Genomic DNA, 21129 nt, shown 5'->3' with positions numbered 1-21129 from the left:
ATCTTGTTTGCAGAGCCTGCAACAGGCAAATTTTTAAGGATACTGTCCTCTAGCTCAAGCTGGTGGTGCTTCTGCTTTGGCCCTGGAGAGCCTGGAAAGACTGCGGGTTTACAACGAACATCTGAGCAGTTAATTTTTCCAGCAACTTGATGTAACTTTCAGGGCTTTTACTTCCATGATATATGTTCTCCTAGTCTATCTCTATTGCTTTCCCCACTTCTCAGGTCTTTATTGTTTTCTAGCATCCCTGTTACGGATTAACTACTTTTGAGCTATGTCCATGGAGACAGTTGCTGCTTTCTGCCCCATACAACACATTGGAGGGTGAGGTCTATACTAGAAACACCGATATAAGAGCAGCTCATACAGGATCTTTGGGGACTGCTTTGAAATAGTTGCTCAGGTAGTACTGACAGTGCAGGGCAGCAGGGCGAGGACCTGGACTGTCAGCTGCCCACGCTGCTTCAGCAGGGTGACACCGTTGGCAGAAATTTGTTCAGCAAAATTTGACAGAGAATTCATCTGCCTCTTTTTCCATAATGTAGGGCTGTAGAAGAGCTTTACTAAAAGACATGATCCATGTAATTATTTTCATGATATCCTTTTTTTTCTTTTGAATTCTTGCTAATTTGTTTTGGTTTTGTTTTTGTTTAAAGCATGTATGTACTAGGTGCTGATACCTAACCTATATTTTAAATATACCTGATCTGAGGAAATATCATTTACATGCCACAGAAACTTTTCTCGCTAGGGCAGTGTTCTCAGTGCTTTCTGGTGTCAGCCAGCAGCCCATCTCATTTCTGTCAGATGAGCAGTAGAATTTGTTCGTAATTTCTTGGAAATATTAGTCTCCACTGGATATCTGTCTCTGCATTGCACCACATTTTGTCACACTCCCAGCAGTTCATTCTCACTTGGATAAGGCTGTGTCTGTTGGAACCATATGTAAGAAAAATGGAACTCAGAAACCCCTGTGAGCTAATGACCAAGCCCTGCAGATGCTCGTGTGTGTGCTCATTTAGAAGGGAAGCCCCTGCAACTCCACATCTAGGAATATCCTTTAGAGTTAGACCCAGGTCACTGAAATTCACAGTAATGGCCGCGGCTTTTCATCAGGTGAGAAATGTTCGTAGGGTGTGGCCCTGAATAAATTGGGAATAAAACATCTGGGCATGTTCTTTGTGTACATACATCCCGTCTTCCTTCCTGCTGTAGTCCTTGCTGGTTTCCCTTTTTGCTTTAGTCTTTCTGATTACTCCCTTTCCACTGCATGTGCTATTATATACCTTAGCCTTGTTTCTATCATCACTTTTAAATCTTGCCTATATTACCATTTAGGCTTCTTGTACCCCTTTGAAGTTTGTTTTTAATGAGGATGATTAACATTAGTATTAGTGTGATACAATATTTCATGTGTTGTTCTTCTGATATCTTATATCTTTCTTTCATTTATTTTAGGCATTCATTTTAGATGATTGATCCTGCAAACTTAAATTTATTCGTTTAAGGAGTCAAGTTGGTTTCAAAAGAACTATTCATTTGAGGAAGCTTAGTGCCTGTTCAAAGGTTTCCATTACTGGGTGTCTTTAATTTCTTCTCTGCATCTATTTTCCAGTCTTCATGTGTCTTTAAGCCTTGTCTCTTAACTTCTCCCATCCTCAATGTTTTTGTGTTCTTAAAAACAGCAATAATAAAAAAAAACCATTTAACTTCTCCTAGATTTCTTACTTTATCTTCTTCTGTTGTCATTATCCTGGTTCTGTGTGAAAGTTCCTTGCTCCTTCAAAAGCAGTCAGTTTCCAGTAATAACTGTAAGGTGATAGTTGAAGCATATAAAGGCAGATTGACAGCCGTTTGTTTGGGATGAAAGGCAGTTGTAGTCTAAAGTGGGATCTGCAAGGCATGACATATGGTCTAGGGCATTAATCTGCAGCTGGCCTATGCTAAGCATTGGAAATAAGGTCCCCTGCCACGAAAATCAATGACAAAACTTCCGTTTACTTAAATGGGAGATGTTGCAAATCCACAATGTGTATTTTGTATAATTGCACACATCAGAGTAGAGTGACATACATTCAAACTTCTGTTCTAACCATTCGAGGGATTTTGTATTTTCCAGTGCAATGCCCAGATGAGATAGTGTGGTTTGTTGGTGTCTCATCTGGGAGAACGTGGAGGTGAGCTGTGAGGTTCCAAGCTGTGCTCCTCCTTTTCCAAAGTCCCCAAATGCCCTCTTGCTCCACTCAGTCATTTCTCTTCCTCGTAACTTTTTCTTTTAGAAGCGAAAGAGCAAGGCTGGCTTTTATACAAAGCAGGTAAATAGAGCAAACTCTGTAGAACTCTTAAGGCTGGTTGTGGTGAAGAACACTAGCTTTGATAGACAGTTCAGATATTCTCCTCTGGTTTTTAGGACCTGAAAGTGGAATAGAAAGAAATTAAGCAGTTGGTTAGGGATAATTGTTGAGAAGATGTGTTGCAGCTATACCTGCCTTGCATCAGCTATGTCTCTGAGCTCCACAATAATTCTTGCACTTCGTGCAGCCACGTGCTCTCAAACCAAATTGTGCAATAGAAAACTCGGTAGAAATTGATACTGAGGTAAAAAGTCTTTGAGACAATCAGAGCATCCTCAGACTGTATGGGGAGAATTAACCAATCCTTGTTCTTGTTTTCCCATAGAACACCAGAAGGTTGTGCATTCACAATATTGAATCTTAAATTCTGTATCACTATGAATCAAATCTGCATTTAGTTGAAAATGGCAGTGTATTCTAACTAGAGAGCAATAACCTTTCAATAACCCTTGCTGGGATTGATGAGTGAATTTTTATCCTAAGGCAATACTTTGTTTAGCTGTTATACATGGTTACAGCTCTGGGCTGGGGCACTGTTAGCAGTAGTGCCTGGGATATCTGGAGTAAATCTTTATAGTGTCAGGAGGAAAGACTGATCAAAGTTTCAGGTCATTTGTAGCCTTTTGCGTCCTTCTTGTGTATCAGGAATTTCTTGCTCACTGCCCTCTTTCTTTTCTGCTTGCAATATTTTTATTTATGGTCGAAGAGGAACTGTAGCCTCCCGAGAGGTAAAGAAAAAATGAGGGAACTCTTCAGTGACTAACATGAGCAGACAACTGATTCGGTAATGAGGTTCATTAAAGATGGTGTAAATAGTGGTGCAAATGCCTTCGTCAGGCACGTGGCCCTTCAGAAGACTTTGGAGCCAGGATATTTCCTTTCATCATCAGGGCTTTGTTGAGGTGCACTGTTGATTAGGAACACAAATGTCAGGCTGTCAGTGTGCTGAGTTGGGAAAGCGTGTCTGAACAGACTCCCAGCAGGAAAATCACTGAGCTACACTTAACAGGTGAAATAAGGGAGGAACTGAGAGGGAAAACCACCGTTAATGTAAGGCAGCTGACTGGGGAAGAGTTGTTGCAAAAATCCTCATTATTATTATTTGTTTTATGATAGATGTCATCTTCTCTCACTGTATAGTGTCTCTGAGGAAAGACAGTGCACAGCAAACTGAAGGTTCCTTTTTGCACCGTCACTGAGGCTCTTCAGCAGTCACTGCTGCAGACACTTGGGATGCTCTAACAAAGATCTTTTGCAAGGTGCTTTTCCCCATAATACATTTAAAAGGTAGAATGACTGTCCTTGCAGACACTAGGGATACTGCTTCATTGCCTGGCTACTTACTGAATTTACACGAGGATAAGTCCAGAGCAGTACAAGGGTGTAGGACTTAAAAGTATTTGAAGGTCAAGTCAGTAATTTAAGACCAAACCCCTGTTGTATGTGTTTTTGATTTCCACTGCATGTCAAAAAAGAATGACCCACTAGATGCAAATATTTCTTAAAATATAAAACAGGTGACACAACTTTTCTAACAAGGAGTTGTCACAACACAAACCTCAGCACACAAGCAAGATGGTGTGCCTGGTGTCAGTGCAACCGCTCCTCGTCCTATTATGGTGTACTTAAATATTGCGAGGCTTATCTGCCCACTGCTGGCAGGGCAGAGACTCCCAGTCCAATGCTCACCTGTGCTATCACTTTCGTGGGTTACTATGTCATTTGGAAGGATTGGCTTATACCTAAAAGCATTTCTGTTGCCTGCAATGCAGTTAGAACCAAAACTTCTCCTTGAAGTTGAGTTAGAAATATGAGCTATTGCAGACCAGACCAGAGGCAAGTGTTGCTCATACTCAGATTCTGAGACCTTTAATACAGATGTCTTAATCTCTGCTTGTTGCTTCTGACTTGGTTGTGTTTGCCCCTCTGTGGGCCCTGTCAGTTATTATATTTCTAAAGAACAAAACCTCAGGTGCAGACAGCAATTAGCACCATTAGATCCTGTGCGTGGCAAGAGAATGGCAATGATCCACTTGGAGTGGAGGTGACTTTGTGGTCTTCATAAGTTCCTGAGAATGTGAGACCTGAAAAATCCTTCTTGTTAAATCACCCTCCGTGGTCTGTAACGAGCATGGCAGCTGAGGTACTTTCCAATGGCTTCCTACATCTTCCCAGTGGGTGTTCCTGATTACACAGAGCCAGCAGCCCATATAGCAGAGCTGCTGTGGCTGTGTGTGTGCTGTGCCTGTGGTACTGACAGCTGGGGCACTGCTGGTAGGGTGGGCTGCTCCAGGGATGAGGGATTATACAGCAGTTTGGAGTTGGAGCAGTACAATGGCGTTGGCTTTGTGCATGGTTAATGGAACAACTTCTTCATATGGCTCCTAGCCCTTATTTTAGTGATTTTTAAATAAAAGCTTTCCTTTTAAGAAAGGATGTTGCTGGTTCTTTCTAGTGCACCTATTTGCTGGAATGGTTTCCATTCTCATCTGCTTCCCTCTGCCCTTTTTCTGTTGCATGGTTTGTTTCTTTGGGGTTTTTTTTAATTTGTTTGTGCTGAGACCTTTTTTCCTTTGCAATTTGATTGATCCTCCTCCTTTCAATTCCACATTGGCTGGCTGCATATGGAACCCCGCCTGGCTTTAGCTGAGACAAAATCGACTGCACACAATTTCCCTCTGACAGCTTGTACAAGAGCAAACATTTCCGAAGAGCTGAAAGTCTAGAAATTCAATCAGCGGAAAACCTACTGTGTGGAACAGCTTTGCTAGTGCTACAGCTCCCTGCTGGGTAGAAAAGCAATCCAGTTACAATAAATCCTTAAGAGTGGAGTCATTTGGGTAAAAGGAAAAACAAAAGCTGGTTTATACAAACTGATTGGAGTCAGACGTTTTGACTTCCCATTGAAAAAGGAGTCAAAGCCCAGGCTTGTTTGGTAATTTAAAGGGGAGATTGGCTCCTTTTATCTTTCTCTAGGCCAGGGTTCTTAATATTTTGCTTGTGAAAGAAATATAAAGAGTTTTCAATTTAAGTTAAAATATTTACTTTGATATCGATATTGATGCTATAACTGACTAGAAAATGAGTTGGTCTTGAAAGTCCAGTGAAGGCAGAATTTTATTTCCAGCCACTCTGATTTTGTTCTGCTGCAGTTACAGAAATGTGAAACTAGGGCAAAACTGGGATCAAAATGAAGGTTTACATGTCCTGCCAGGACAGCTTGGGCAACAGTTTGTGCTCTGCTGCTGGTGTGTCATGAGCTCATGAAGCTGTTGATGCAATCTGGGCTGCCTGACAGACTTTCTGACTGAAATTAAGAGTTGTGCCTAGTGAGGAAGATCTGTTTGTGTTAATTTTCTTTCATTCTTTAAATACAATCTATTAAAGATTAGCAGCATTAAACAGTATTTGATACTAAAATAATGTCAACTGAGATGCCAGTAATGACTGTGAAGAAATATTTCCCCTAATTCATATTTAAAAATTTAAATGAAGGTAGCTTGGAGTAGTAAAGTCTCCTTGTCATTTTCCTTCATTTTCATGATTATTTGCACCACTCCTCTTTTTGTGCCTTTCTTACTGGAGCATATTAAAAGGACCAACAGGCTTGAATTGAAACAATTTTTCTAAAGTCAAAGTGAACTCTCTGGAAATGCTGAGACTTCCTTCTTCCTTTAATGCCTTTCTGGTGTTTACATAAGACTAGGTAAAACTTCCTGGACAAATGTGAATTTTAAAATGTTGCTGTCCCTTTAATAGCTGCATGGGGCCAGTCAAGCCTGCTGCTCTCCATATAATCTGCATTGGGCTGTCATCCTTCCTCCCTCCCCTCCCAAATGTGTCTGGTCCTCATGGAAAACATTAAAAATTGTATAAACATTGTAAAGGATTTCCATGGGCCTTTATGTTTAAATAAGATGTTATAAATCATAGCAAATGAGTACAAAACCTTGTCACAAAGATGGAGTTAAATTGGTTTGAAAAAGAAAGTAAGGTAACCTGATGAGACTGTTAAAACCCCAGTTTCTGTCACAATCGCATGTTGAGGACTTTGTGGACCTGTGATGAAACTGAAGTTTCTCTTTCAGCTTTCTCCCACCCTCTATGGGAAGAGAAGGTGTCTGTTGTGATCCCAAGTGACTTCACTTTTGTCCAAGTGTCTTGTGCTAGTCACAGAGCAGTGTTTCCTATGCCACCTGTGTAAATGGGGGCTGTACCTTTCCAGGGGGAGCACACTGAGGACTTGGCTAGCCCTGGTGATGTGCTCAGAACATGGAAATGGTGTTCTTATGGCTTTTGACAACATCCCATATCTTTGGTTTGGTTGGCTTCTCACAGTGCTGGTTTTGGCCTCTCCCATTTTGTGTGGAGTCTGATGCCCTCACTGTGTCTGAAATCATAGATAGGTTACATTGTGCGTGGACACACACCCCTGGCACTAGGGGTTGATCTAGAAGTACCTGTGCACTCGTGAACCCTGGGCTGAATGATAAGGTTTTGCTGCCCAAGACCTGTGCACACACCTTTCTCTGGGCTTGGTCAGTGCAAGAAGCTTGGTGGGATCTGCTCTACTGCAAGCACCTGCAGGTGGTAAAAAACAAATCCCCATGAACCTTTTTGGGCACATCCCCCTGGGCTGGTAAGGGTTTGTGTGTCTGCATAGCACCATGAGGAACAGGCAGTGCTCCCCAGCAGGGTGTGCTGCAGCAGGGTAATGCCTAAGCAATACAGTACTGCTAAGTAATACAGTAATTCTTGTTAATGGAAATAGGAGAACAAGGGAAAAAAAGCCTTTGAAAGAGGTCCTATAAATATTACCTCCCTTGGTGCTTCAGCAGCCCAGGCTTGGCTGGGTCACTGCAAGTTCAGTTCCTTTGTTTCAGGACAAGAACTGTCCATATTTATGAGGCTCCATTATGTTTTTCTATCAGTGTTTCTTGAGAGGAAACTTATTATTTGGCAAAATTAATCTTTGTTCCTTAGCCTTTCTGTTGTTGCAGTGTAACAACTGAAACATACACACTCCAACACACACAATGAGAAAACCTTTTTCCCTGAAAAGGTGAAAAACAGCCTCAAAAGTCCCTCCATGGTCTTTAGATGTCTCCAGGCATCATTCTGCCCAGCTCAGGAGACAAACCATAGCATTGGCCAAAGTTTAGGGTTTGCATGTCCAGAGTGTCAGAGTTGCATCAAAAGGAGGATCTGCTCTATTCTGGCTGAAGTAGGGTATTTTTCCTCCTACACACTTCCTGTGTGTATCACCAGAAGTTCTGTTTAAGGAAGATATGCACATTTTCTAAATGATTTCTGTCTACACCTTTACTGTTCAGGGCAACACAGTTGAAAATGTATTGATGGTATCTTTGGCAGTTTAAAAAAAAATTGTGAAAATTAAATAATTTCCTTTCTGTTTAATTCGTCTGCTTGAGATTGGAAAGGAATTACAAGTTTCTGAGAGCACTCGATATTGCTGGTGTCCTGCTACTGAAGGATATACGCTGTACAGGTTTTGTGCTCTGGACTGTGTATAAACTGGGGGTGGAGGGGGGGAGGGGATTTGACAAATTCCAGCAAAGATAACTTAACCTATTGAATGCAAATTTTCACTGTATAGAAACAGCTGAGAGAGTCCAGCAAGATTGCTGATAAGCTGGATGTATTGATTCCTCTGTAGTTAAAGTTTTGCATATAAAAAGCAGAACCATGGTATGAAGTCAGGAGTATTGCTATAGGTGCAGATTTCTAAGGCAAAGCATCACCAGCTTTAGGAGGAACCCCAGACCGTAGTTCAATTTCTCTTTAATGTAAAACCTCAGTCATTTTGCTGCTGCTGTTGTGTTTCATTTTATATGGGGGGAAACTCCAGCTCTTGCTGCCAATAGTCACTAGAAGTAATAGCTACTAAGTTTCTGGTCTGGGTTTTTTTTTCTTTTCCTTCTAATTATTATTTGCTATTTTTTTCATCCTAATTATTATTTTGCTGTCACAAAAGAGACATGATAGGGCTCAGCTGAAACTAAAACCAGGCCTAGCCAGGAGGATAAAAACATAAAATTTATGTTATATTGTATATTTCATGATTCATGATCCATGATTGTTTTGGTTTTTTTCTCACTGTGTTCTGGTATATGTGGGACAGAAGGAGCATGTAATTAGCCCACACTGGAATATGCTGTTTGACAGTGGTGAAAAACATGGGCAGTGCACACAGTGTTGTCCAAAGGTAGGTCCTGACCAGCTGCCCTGGTAGCTCAGAACCCGTGGTTCGATGGCGATGGAGCCACTGCCACCACGCTGAGCGTGCTCCTGGTGGGGCTGCCCAGCCTCCCCACCTGCTCAACAGTGCTCTCAGTCCAGAGAGGCTGGGGAGTTTTGAACAAACTTAGAACCCACATCCTAAAGGTGCATTATTTTGAGAGTTCAGCAAGGCCTTGAATTTATGGAATAGAATTTCAAATCTTCTGATTCCCTAAGGGCTCAGTAGTGTTTTGTACTTCGGTGTCATCCCCTGTCTTCTCCACCTTGGCCCCACTCAGCCACAGACTAGATCTGAGTTACCTGAGCTGCTCTGCTCCCTGCTCTCCTGCTGAAGCTTCCTAATGCTTTGAAATGTGGTGGATGACCTCAGTAATACGGTATTTTACTTACAAAGCCACAAGTCTTGAGGATGCCTTCCTTGTTATTCCCTAGAGGAAATGACCTATCCCCAAACAGTGAGGCAGGAGAGATAATAAGGAATACAAGGAACCACATTTTATCCTCAACAAATCTGATAAAGGACTTTAGTTCTGGTTTTCCTAAGCTGTTTACCAGTGTGTTTGAGGGATAATTATTTTTCAAAGAAGGTGTGAACAGGAGTAGCAGCAGCTGAACTGGGGAGACTATTGAGCTGCTACAAGAAAAACTTTCATGCAGATGTCAGTGGATGCAAAGTATGGTGCTTGCAAATGAGCAGCAGTGAAAAAGTAATAATTTTACATGTTGTGCGATTGTACTATGATTTGTATTTGAATTACTCAGAAGGAGACCATGGGTTGTTGCTGCTGCAGTAGGGCTCTCTTTGTTTCTCCACTTCCAACTAAACCCCTGGGAAAAAAAAAACCCAAGCAGTAGAACACACCTGCTTGTCTAAAACCTTTAAAACTCTTTGCTTTCTAGTTGAGAGATGTCAATGTATGTCTCCCCTTGATATTTTCTTTCTCATGGTTAGTTGCTTTGTGTGAAATCTGCAGTACAGTGGCAGGAACTTTATACAGACTTTTATACAGTAACTGCAGTGGTGGATTTTTAGGAGTTTGTATATGAGGGGGGAAGGGATTTAACATTGGTGTTATATTTTTGTTTGTTGTGATTTGATATCCATCCCAATGGAGGGCAGAGAACCACTGAGAGAGGTGCTGCCAGGTGTGGCTTCCTACTGCTTTTTAATTCTGTGATCGCAGAACATGCGATTCTGCAGTCCTTGCACAGACAAGTCTCCCACTGATTTCAATGGGAAATTTGCCTGCATCGGGGATAAAAGAGTGGGCCCCAAGTTGTGTACAATGATGCAATCTGATCCCCCTGCTGTGGAAATTGATGTAATCACATTCTCGCCCTCCCCCCTTTTCTCAACCCTTCTCCCTACCAACCCGTGGTGACTCCTGGGGGGCTTCTCACCAAACAGAGGGAAGGATGCAGCTGTGTGCTGAAGCAGTAGAGGAGAGGAGGAGACCTGCTAGCAAAATTTATGGAGGGTTGTAGTCTAGATGTAGTCCTACAAAACAGCTAAGAACATGGACCTGCCTGCCCTGAAAATTGCAATCACCTGTTTTTGCTAAATGAGGGATGTTTCTTGTTTTCACTTGCGACATTCATGACACATCCTCCTCATGTGTTTAAGGCTGATTTACAGTGCTCCATGAATTGAGCAATCTCGTTGCCTTCTGCATTCATTCCGTGCAGAGGGACAGGGTTAGCTTTTTCTAGGGCTCTCTGTGTTGTTATTGTTGACAGTCTCTGCTTTTCAGTGGTGCTATTGTGCCCTGGCACAGTGCAGGTTGCTTGGGAATAGTGAACCTCGAGAATGCTGCACTTCGCTGCTGGGCGAGCCGAGTGACCTCTCAGATGCTTCTCCCTGCTTTGCCATTTGTATGGGGTTTGGTTTTATTTTTTTCCCTTTGGGAATTCTAGGCTCAGCTGAATTTGTTCTGTGTTTTGCGGAAGAAAGAGCTTGTTAAAGAATTCCCTGATGACTTTGAAGTGAACTATTTATTTTCTCTCAAGGCTTGCTCAGTGTAGCCGTTTGCCCCCTCTCCTCTGTTTTTTCACCCCAGTGTTTCCTGAGCTACAAGCATTCTTGGAATATATTACTTGTAATGAGTTATGTGGGCATCAAAAGTTTTCTTTGAAACTATATGGCATCAACATCTGTTAGCTCTTAGAGAACAGAGACACAGACAAAGGGGCTGATGGGGGGAGGGAGGAAAAAGATATTAAATTCTGGAGTATGAAGTCTCCGTCTCAAAGGCTCAGGGGGAGGGGAAGGGGAAATCTGCTAAACTCCATGCTTTGATGTGGGCCGCTGGCCCTGCGATTCCATTTATGGGAATGTGCGTGGCAGACAGGCCTGCTCTTACTGCCTGCTCTTACTGCCTGCTCTGCCCTGCCTGGTTTCTCCTGCCTGCCTGCTCTTACTGCCTGGTTTGTACTGCCTGCTCTTACTGCCTGCTCTGCCCTGCCTGCCTGCCCTGCCTGGTTTGTCTGCCTGCTCTTACTGCCTGCTCTGCCCTGCCTGCTCTGCCCAGCCTGCCTGCCCTGCCTGCTCTTGCTGCCTAGTTTGTCCTGCCTGCCCTGCCTGCTCTGCCCTGCCTGCCCTGCTTGCTGCCTTGCCCTGCCCCGCCCTGCCCCGCCTGCCCAAGCACTCTCTGTCACCCGTCCACCCAGCCTGCAACCCAAATTCTGCCCCTGCCCTTGTTGCTACAGTAACATTTTCAAGGAAAATGCCATGTACTCAGTTTTCAGCTATTGAGATAGGGAATAAGAATTTCTAATAATATAGGCAACCCTTAAGTTAGAAAAAAAAAATGTTTAGAAGGGAACTTTTTATTTGCTTGTAATCCTCCTGACGTCCCTGTGAATCAACATGCAATTGTTCATCTAAATCAGGTTTTTAAATGGTGTGTGTCTGTGGTTTTTTATTGCCTGTTAAAAAACATGTCTGTTTTCATGTGTGCAGCATCAGTCACCATTCGGGCATGGTCACCGATGCTGGACTGCTTACAGGAATGTGTGGAGATAGGTTCTGCTTTTTATTTTATCTTTTTCTGCAGAGCCTTACAGTGCTTGTCCTACATGCCTGGCAACAGAGGAGAAGAGTAAAAGAAACCTCTATGTCTATCTTTTCCTGTTGTTGGCTCTGTTTTTAGCCTTAATGTTGATGGCATTGTGCTTTGCTGGGACTTCCTGGCCCATTAAAACCCCGACCAGTTATAAAATGATTAGTTGACATACCTGGGCTCTAGGGACAAAGAGGTGGTTTAAAAAGGAATGTGAACCATCTGTTTTGCCAGCACCTCCTGTTGACAGATTTATGGCTCAACATTAGCATATGTGTCCAGGGTCACACACCTGTGCTTCCTAACAAGGTAATATTATTTAGCAGGGTATGTTTTCATCCTGAGGATTCAGAGCTCTTTGCAAAGGTGGGCATCAAGAATTCTGTTTTACAGTTGAAAAATGAAGGCACAGAGAGATTTAAGTGACTTACCCTACACCACACAGTGAGTCTGTGGTGGAGCAGTTATTGAATCCAGGTTTCCTCCAGCTGCATAAATATACGTCATCCATTAGCAGGAAAAGCCTTAGAGCTATAAACATAATAGAGGAGCATTGATTATCATTCTAGGGGAGTTCTAAGCCCTTGTGCTGTATGCAGACCTGAGCCATATAGGAAGACACTGGTTGTTCTCACAAGGAAGGTTCAGAATGCAGTATGTTAAAGCTGTGGTGATCACTGAATTGGTGATTGCATCTTAAATGACCAAGTTATTCTGTACTCAAGCTCTGTAGCTATTTTCTGCAAGCTTGCTTCCCAGCACATGCCTGGATACAATCACCTCAGTGCACTTAAGCCTGTCTGTTAAAGAGTTTCTTGGTAATGAAATCTATCATGAAAGGAAGTTGAACAGAAAATCAGATTTATTACATAGCTATGCCCATCTGCCTGCTGTGGTGAAGAAGCCCAAAATAAGCAATTCAGAGAAGTTATTGAGCTTCTCCAGGCTGGAAGGAAGATGAAGATTTGTCCTTTTTCATTCATGTCTTTAGACATGGTCATCAGTATAATCTATGTTGAAGATAAGATCTTGGGGAACATGGGACAATTGATTTTCCAATCAGCAAGGAGATTAGAGGATAGTTAGAACAAAATAAGGTAAATAGCTGAATCTGTAGAGTTCATTTATTCTTCTGAAGTAGCTTCAAAGATAGCAAAAAGGAGTCATTTCTTGTTTCAGTTCTATTTAATCTCAAAGACTGATGATCTTTTTTAGTTGAAGATGGCTGGACTCTTCAGTTGGAAAGTAACTGCTGATTCCGTACATCTGTTCTAACAGTTGCTTTCAATTATATGATCTCTTATCTGGCAGAAGTCCTTGAAAAACTGTGTTTTATCCTATCACCTTAAAAATTAGAAGCCTTGATAGTTACAGGATTCCAATAGTAGTGTTAATGGAAGATGTCACTTTGCAAACACCTAGCAAGGGTTTATAAAAATCCATGAAATTCAGGATTAAAACATCATAAAAATAGTAAAGCTCTGTCTTGAAACTGGAATAATCTAAATAAAACTGTACCCTGCATTGATCTTCTGAGTATCTACAGGTCTTAACATACATTGGATAAAAGTTCCTAGTATTTTAAGCTATTATTTCTGGTCTTTTTTTCCTCTACAGACATATATATATACACACAGGGTATAAATTGGTTTATATTTACAACCTTGCTTATCTTCCACAGCACATGTGAAGCCTATGATTCAAGTTAAATGAGCAGGCAGGTAGCCTTTGTTGGGTGCAGGTTGCAGTGACTGACAACTGAAGGAGGATGCTCGTTTGCCCCCTGCAGTAGTGATGACAAAGCTACTTGCAAAGAGCATGTTTCATTGTGATGAAAATGATTTCCACAGGCAGGAGAAAAGAATAGGTCAGAAATATGAAGAAAGGATTTGTGTTTCATCCTGTTGGAAAGCCTGGTGCACGTTTGATTTGGGCAGAAGAGGTTCAGCTGCGTGTTGCAAGCAACCTGGAACAAAAAGTACTATGTTTCCTTTCTTATTCAGGTGTTCACCACGAAGGCTTTTGTGCAAGTGTCCATCTGCTTTGCATGTTCATTTCCTCAACAGGCTCATGTTCATATTCCTATGAATGGCCTGCCCTTAGAAGTGTATCATACAACCACTGCTCCTGGTACCCACTTGGGGGCCTGTAACAGAGATAGAAAGGTATTGGGGATGTTTTCTGCCTCATAAGCCTCTAATAGTCCATGATCCTTTGTGACTGGAGTTTGAGTGGGGGTTTTTTTGGCCATTGTGTCTTTATCATCACAATATTTATCAGCATCTGGAATTGCTCTACAGATACCTTCTGTGAGATGAGACTGCAGGGGTGCCAATTCTGTCAAACAGGTGGATACAGATGCATGATTTCCAACAGCGTTGCCATGTTATTATGGCTGGGAATTACTGCTCCCAGAGAACAGAGGCAGCCACACTGAAGGCATTTGTGTTTCATCATTTTATTTTTGGAGCTGGTAGATTAGTGTGATCTTTATGCTAAGGTGCCAAGCAATGAATTTTGGTATCTGTGGTACTAGACCCATTGTGTCCTGCTCTCTCTGTTAGGAAGACCATAACTTTGGGCATAGAGGCCAACAAGGCAGATAAAGTAAAATCCTAAGCCACAGCAGTTAAACCCATCCAAGATCATCTATCACAGATCTTACAGGAAAAGTCTGTTTTCTTAAGAACTCTACCTGCTGTGATTATATTATGAAGAAATTTTATCTGAGAGAAGCTTCGATGCATGGCGGAGGAAGAAAAACCCTTCTGTAATGACAGAGCACAGGTTCTTATTTCAGAGAAAGAGAACACTGTAGAAGTTAAACTTGTTTCTTCTGCTGAACAATCTACTTTATCAGAATTGCAGTGTGTATTTTATTGTGGGTCTGAAAATTAGAGTCACCTTGACGTCTTCAAGTGTGAGTTGCTTCATGCATTTTCTACAGAACGTTGCATACTAGTGAAGTATCTTTAGTATTAAATTATCCAGAATGGCAGACTTTAAAAAAGTGAGACCTCATGATTGCAGAAGAAAAAGGGAAATATGCTGTAGAAGAACAATATTAGGCTTAAAACAAGGCATAAATGTGTATTGCTTGATATTGTTTTTCTGTATGGTATATGCTTTAATTCTTACATATATTTTTGCCTGGTTTTAAGTTTCATTATAGTGAGGCTTATATAGTGTGGCTTATATAGTGAAGCTTATAGTGGCATATATACTTTTATCTGTGTAAGGCCCTGGGTTTATGGATTGCTTATGAACAGAGAAGCAAAGGAAGCTCTTCTCCTAAATAGAATACTGTAATATAGGAGGTATGGTTTATTTGAAAAAGCTTGAGTGGGATCTCCAAGCATTTTTGAAAGAGAGTATTACAATGAAGTCTTCATTTCCAAATGCAGAGAGAGCCAGATGCATGCCCAAAGCACATTCTTCTCTTTTGCCTGTAAGTAGTGATTACACAAAATTGTGTGCCTAAATGTCTACTTTCATTGTGTTTGACTGCATGGGTACCTGACTGCATGGAAGCTGCTGACCTGGCACAACGTCCTCTCCACGCATGTCTGACTATGAGCAGTTAATTTATTTATTTCCTTATTTATTTCATTGTCAAGTTTTAAGCCTGGCTAAAAACCTGTATTTAAAGAATGATGACCACCTCAGGATAACTGAGTATCTGCTTCCACTTACATTAGCCTAAAAGAAACTACACCATTTTTTGAGGTGTGAGTAGGCTTTCTAGTGCTGAAGCCTAGGCTTGAGCTGATCATAGTTACACATGGCCGTGTTTCTAGTCCATGGGAAATTTCAGATACCCAAAGGGGAACAAGGTTCCTTCCATTGACTGTTTTTCAAAAGTCTTTTTCCTCTTTCTCTTCAAGTCTAGACAAGACTAAAAATAAAGCAAAACAATAATGACTGCTTTGGGATTTGGAGGGGTTTCCTGAAGCATCTTCAACAGATGAGGTTTCCGCAGTCCGCTAAGGACTTGCTACAGGAAAATCAGACTTACTTTGGAAACTTCTTTCCAGCACATAAGACTGAAACATTCAGAATGGCCTCTTGGTACCTGACGGGCCCTCAGTGATTTGGTTGAAAGGCCGAAGGGGATCCTCATTCTCTTAAGCCTCTATTTCTTGGGATTGTTTTTTCTACATCAAGAATTGAAGTTTGTGCATAGGTGACACAGCATTCTTGTTGGCAGTGACTTTAAAACCATTTAAAATCTACACAAGACATTAGAATTACCACATATCTTGTCCCTTGCAGTCCTGTTGTGAAATGCATTTCTTCAACTTTGCTCATTCCAAAACTTTATTGCATCAATATGAGAATAAAGAAAGAAAACCCCATGTTTCAGTCAGATGGTTAAAAATAGGGAGGAAAGGTTTTTGGTTGATGATTTGTCTTCTGCATGTGTTGTGCAAAAAACCCCCAGTATGTATGATTCCTTGACAAAAACTTAATTAAACAGGAAATACGTGCATATGTTCTGCCAAAAATGTGGAAAATCCAGTATTTTAAGGCTAAATCAAAGGATTTTAATGAGGTATTTGAAGGAGAAAGGTAAATCAACTTGTTTCTACTTGAGAAGAGCAACACCTTTTAGAAAAATGTTCATTAATGCAATATTGACTTGAGATGTAATACAAGGAGTAGGGGGCCCAAGCTTTAAAAATGTGCTTGTTATCATGATAACCCACTTAAATCAAAGGTTATTCTTTGAAATATCTAGTACATCTGTGGATGTATCTGTCTGTACTTAACACTGGAGCAAAACTGTATTGAGTACTGTGTTAGGTCAGGCACAGGCTGCTAAAATACACGCTCTGGTTGCAATCAGTAGCTTCGGCTCTTGTGTGCCATAAATTTGCTGGATGGCATGGGAGGTGACATGGAAAGGCAGAGCCAGGACAGGGAGAGGGGTAATACTGCAGATCAAGGTTAGAGCAACTGGTGGATGTAGGGACTAGGAGGCAGGACTAGGAGATGTGACCACAAATACGCCTGTGCAGAGCCTGGAGGGTGAAATCAAGGAGCTTAACCTCAATGTAGAAGCAGAAAGGGAGCCAGCAAAGGTGATGAAGGCAGAACGAAGGGTGAGTGTTTGGATTGCAGCATTTTCAGATGGCTTGTGAGAAGGAAGTCAATAGCTGGAAGCCCCAGAGTGAGTGCCTGGCCTTTGTCTCCAGAGACTTATATCAGTAAAAAGATTGCACAGGGCCATTAGGGCTGATGTTGAGGTTAAAAATTTAAAATTTCCATCGAGTCCGAATTCATTGATGTCTGATTGTGCAGTGAAGGTGGGAAGCGAGTGACGATTGCTGGACTTGTACCCGGCTGAGTAGCAGCCCTGGGGCGTGGGAGCTTTTAAAGATTGTTTTTCCCGTCGTGTATGTATATACTCAGCAACATTTCTGAGGGAGCTGCACTAATTAACTCTTCTCCCACCCCCGCCCTCTCAAATCTGAGCTGAGTACAGCGGCACCTATCAGAGTTGGATGTATGGGACACAAGGTCCTTTCTGGCCAGGCCAGGCAGCTGTTCTGAGTTTTGAAGCACATGTTTGAGCCTGAATCTTAGTCATTCACTGTGATTTGTGTTGGTAGCTAACAGAGGCCAACTTATTTATCTGGGAAACTCCTGGTGAGGTAGAGACACTTACTCTGGATGGGTTCCTGTTCAGCAACCCATAGCAATGGCACGCTGGCATAATCCTTCTGTGTAAATGTTTCTTCTCTTTATTCTTTCAAGTGCTCACTGACCTCATTTATATAGTATTTCACAGGGTACATCTGGTTTTGGTTGTTTCATGACTCAGTGTTCCAGCTTGAAAACTCAGCGTTGTCATTTAAAACCTCGTGTCAGGACAGTGATATACAACTGCCTGTGACCCAAATGTCATTGCTGTTGCTCTTGGGCACTGGTCCTGCCGTGGCATGGGTGCTGAGGGCCCTGTGGCAGAGCCTGGCTGAATGCAGAGCTGCTCCTGGCTCGCTCATCCCCTTGAGCCGCTGTCCTCTTTGTGCTTAAACACACTGGTCCCCAGTGTCAAATACTCCTACCTGGCTGTAGTGTTTGCTTCCCACTAGAATTTCTTGAGCTGCAAGTTCTGTTTTACCCATTGACCCTTTTCTTTCACTCTAACCCACTTTATGAATTTGGGTTGCTGGGGGTAGATGCACTGTTCTATCCGCTTTAAGGCAATTTGTCTGGGTTACTGGGAGAATATTATGCAGGATGAGCTGCAGTCAGAGTTGTCTTCTCTGATGCTTGCTCAGCTTTTGTACTTTTCTGTTGTGTGAATTCACATACACTGCCCAGAAACCTTTTCTCGGGCACATGCATTTTGGTGTTTATTCAGGTTGCAACATCTATCTTGGTGGTGCTAAAAATATTCAAGTGACTCTCTTGCAGGTTTTTTGACAGAGAAGTTAATGATGATAAGATGAATGAGAGAGTACATATTTTTTCTCCTGCATTTTTTTTCCTGTAAAATCTCAAGAGTTGCCCACACCCTTTGCAGATACGTGTCTGTCTATCAAAGATGATACATGTCAGAATCTTCCACAGAGGAATCCCTTTGAATGGGAGCTGAGGAATTCTGCTTAAATGTGTGACTAAATGTTCAGACGATACTCTCATCAGTTTCAGGATGGATTGTCAATTTATGTGCTGTCTAACAGTTATATTATGGTTCAACACCATGAAAAACACTTTTTAGAATGTGTTAATTTAAAATAATTTGGTTTAAGGCAGAACACTTACTGGAAATGTGCTTGCATTAAGTCACTATTTTAACTTAAATAACTAGGAGCTAGAGAAGGAGTGAAACTAGACTGGAATATAAAACATATTTGCTTAAGACCCATGTAATGATTAAAAGTGAGGAAATAAGGAAGCTAGTGTAATGAATATTAATGCTTCACTCTGCTGTTTTACACTCTCTGTCTTCTACTGTTTTCCTTTAAGTTACTTGATAGTGCATTTTTAATCAACAAATGTATGCTTATTTTTAAGTGATGTCTTTTGACGTATGAAAAATCACAACAGTTAATGACTCGTGAGTTTTGTAGAGCATGAGATTAATGACATCATTTTAACAGGCAGTGTTTGATACCCAGAGGCAGTGCTTGCTTAGCTAAAATTTTAGGAGGTGAAAGCTACCATCTAGATAGTATTCTCAGAGATACACCACAAGTACCTACCCATTTGCATATTTGCTGACCAGGTTAACAGAAGATATTTTTTTTTCCAAAGGGAGCAGGAATTCCAACACAAGAAAACCCCAAATGAAACAGGTATTCAGTATTTAGCATTGTGGGAGAGCAGAGTCACTTCTATATATCATTATCTATGGGAGCAGGCAGAGGTGTGCTCTCACAGCTTCATGGAAAATTGTGACATGAGGGAATTTGGTCAAACAAAAGTATACTAACTTTTAGATGGTCTTGAGAAGATCATCATCTTGCAGCAATATGATGCATCATGCCAACATTTTATGTCTTCTTTTCATTCTCTATTTGTTCCTTCCATAATTTTTAACGTAATGGTTGATATTCATCAGCACATGCCCAGAAAAAGAGACCTTTTTTACTGGAACAAAAGTAGTTTTTTGTGATTTTCTACCTGGAAAGATAAATCCAGAATGTCAGCTTTTATAGCAGTATTGTGCTGTGCTGTATCCCAGCATTCCAGGCCAGTTTGCGAGCATTTCTCAGAGACATTTGTCATGCGAGGTCTAACTTTACTTCAGGGGATGTGATTGTGAAGAGACGGTATTTTCAGGGTTTCTGGGCTAAGTGTCCAGTAGTGTTAGTGCAATCTAATTTTTAACATGTTGTTTCAGAAATTGATACTGAAGAATTCCTAAGATATGCTTTTGTGGCTTAGTTACTCTGTTATAACTAATCTGAAAGAATAACATTTGGGCATGTTGAAGGTAAAGAACCTCTGTCATCTTTTTCAAGAAAAAGAGGTGAGCTGTCTTTACCATGATCAGATTCCTTAACAATAAAGCTAATTAATACAACCAGACATAATTTTCACCAGTTATTCCCTTATCCTTATCTCATACTAAAAGCTCTCCATGGTCAACTTCCAGCTCCCAGGTTGATGCTGAGAATGCTGGCTGTGAGTGCTTTTGCAGATGCAGCTGGAATGGCTGTGAGTGCAGCACACCGGTTTTTTAGGCCCATATCCTTCTTTGTCACCATAACTTTATCAGAGGCAGAGAGTGTTTGTGGAGAATCCAGGGAGCCAGCCTACAGTGTAAGGTCACTGACACTACGGTTCTCCTAAAGCTTTGGAATGACTGAGAGAAGGCAGGACATGAGGATAGCTGTCATTGCTTATGGTTTAGCTGGGGTGGGGTGATGGAGCTGAAAGGGTTTGCTAATAAGAGAGTAAGAATGCTCTTCAGAGTCTTTGTGACTGGGATTAGCTCCAAATCCCACTGATGCACTTTATTACTACTTCAGCACCACTGGAGAAATGTTTTTTGGGTCTGAGATAAGTTTGTCTGCATATCTATGGCATCTGCTCCTGTGTTGTTCTATACATACTGAGGCTGGCAAAGTTTCATTAATTTCAGGACTGAAGGCTCAGGCAGCTTGTCAGAATCTGGTATCTGCTTTTCTTGGGTGACCTCTGGCATATGGAAGTTTTCTGTTTGTTGGTGGAACCAAGTGATAACATTCCTCTGCAGGCAGTGAATGGCTTATTTCTCCTTTATCATTTCCATTTGGAGTTTTTTTTAATCTTGCTTGTTTGAAAGAACATTGAAATACTAAATATTACTTTGTAAAATTATTTGAATATGAACTTTTTTTCTCTTTCCCCTCTATCGTCAATTCATCTTCACTAAATCTTTGTCCAGAAGTATGTCCAGAGCATTGTAAAATAGCACCAAATGCATTCACTATCACTGATAAGGTGATTGACTTCTTTCCTGGAAAACAGTTTCTGTGCTCTCATTCTTGTTTTAAATTAATTCTGGCAATAATAAGTAAATATTGTTAACACCTCAACACTTTGTGTATAGTATATTTGTGGTTAATTTGTTTTGTTTTGTTTTGTTTTAAACAGGATTTATCTGGGGAAGGCTACAGAGACACTATTGGTGATGAACACTTTCATCTAGAAGGTAATTAAAGAACAAAATTTTTTGGTTAATATAAAGGGGTATTGGAGCAAGTTAGTGAATAAATCAGTGTGAGAATGCATATACTGAGAATGCAGTTCTTGATCTACTGATGTGTCATTTGCCTAAAAAAGCTGTTAAGAAGGAAATAGGGGATTATTTCTGTATCCACTACTACTAGTACTGAACAAAGTTACCCAGCTGAACCACAGGGACCAAGTGTTTTAATTAAAGGTCTCACCGTTTTCTCCAGGTACTTCTCTTGACACTGGTAGCAGTGGCGAATGTCGCTGTCCCTGGCAGAGGTGGC

At 41.3% G+C, this 21129-nt stretch overlaps 1 protein-coding gene across 2 annotated transcripts in view; it reads left to right on the top strand.

The window, feature by feature from the left end:
* Nucleotides 1–21129, top strand: part of NKD1 (NKD inhibitor of WNT signaling pathway 1) — a 111813-nt gene that overhangs the window by 48755 nt on the left and 41929 nt on the right. For both annotated transcript variants that reach the window (XM_039558379.1, XM_039558378.1), the window contains exon 4: nt 20765–20822. In XM_039558379.1, coding sequence (XP_039414313.1) covers nt 20765–20822 — 58 coding nt within the window. The remainder of the gene's footprint in view (nt 1–20764; nt 20823–21129) is intronic.

Source organism: Corvus cornix, chromosome 11 (genome assembly GCF_000738735.6).
Source record: "Corvus cornix cornix isolate S_Up_H32 chromosome 11, ASM73873v5, whole genome shotgun sequence".
NCBI classification, from domain to species: Eukaryota; Metazoa; Chordata; class Aves; order Passeriformes; family Corvidae; genus Corvus; species Corvus cornix.
Note: the sequence above shows the minus strand (reverse complement) of the source record. Positions and strands in the feature narration are given on the sequence as shown.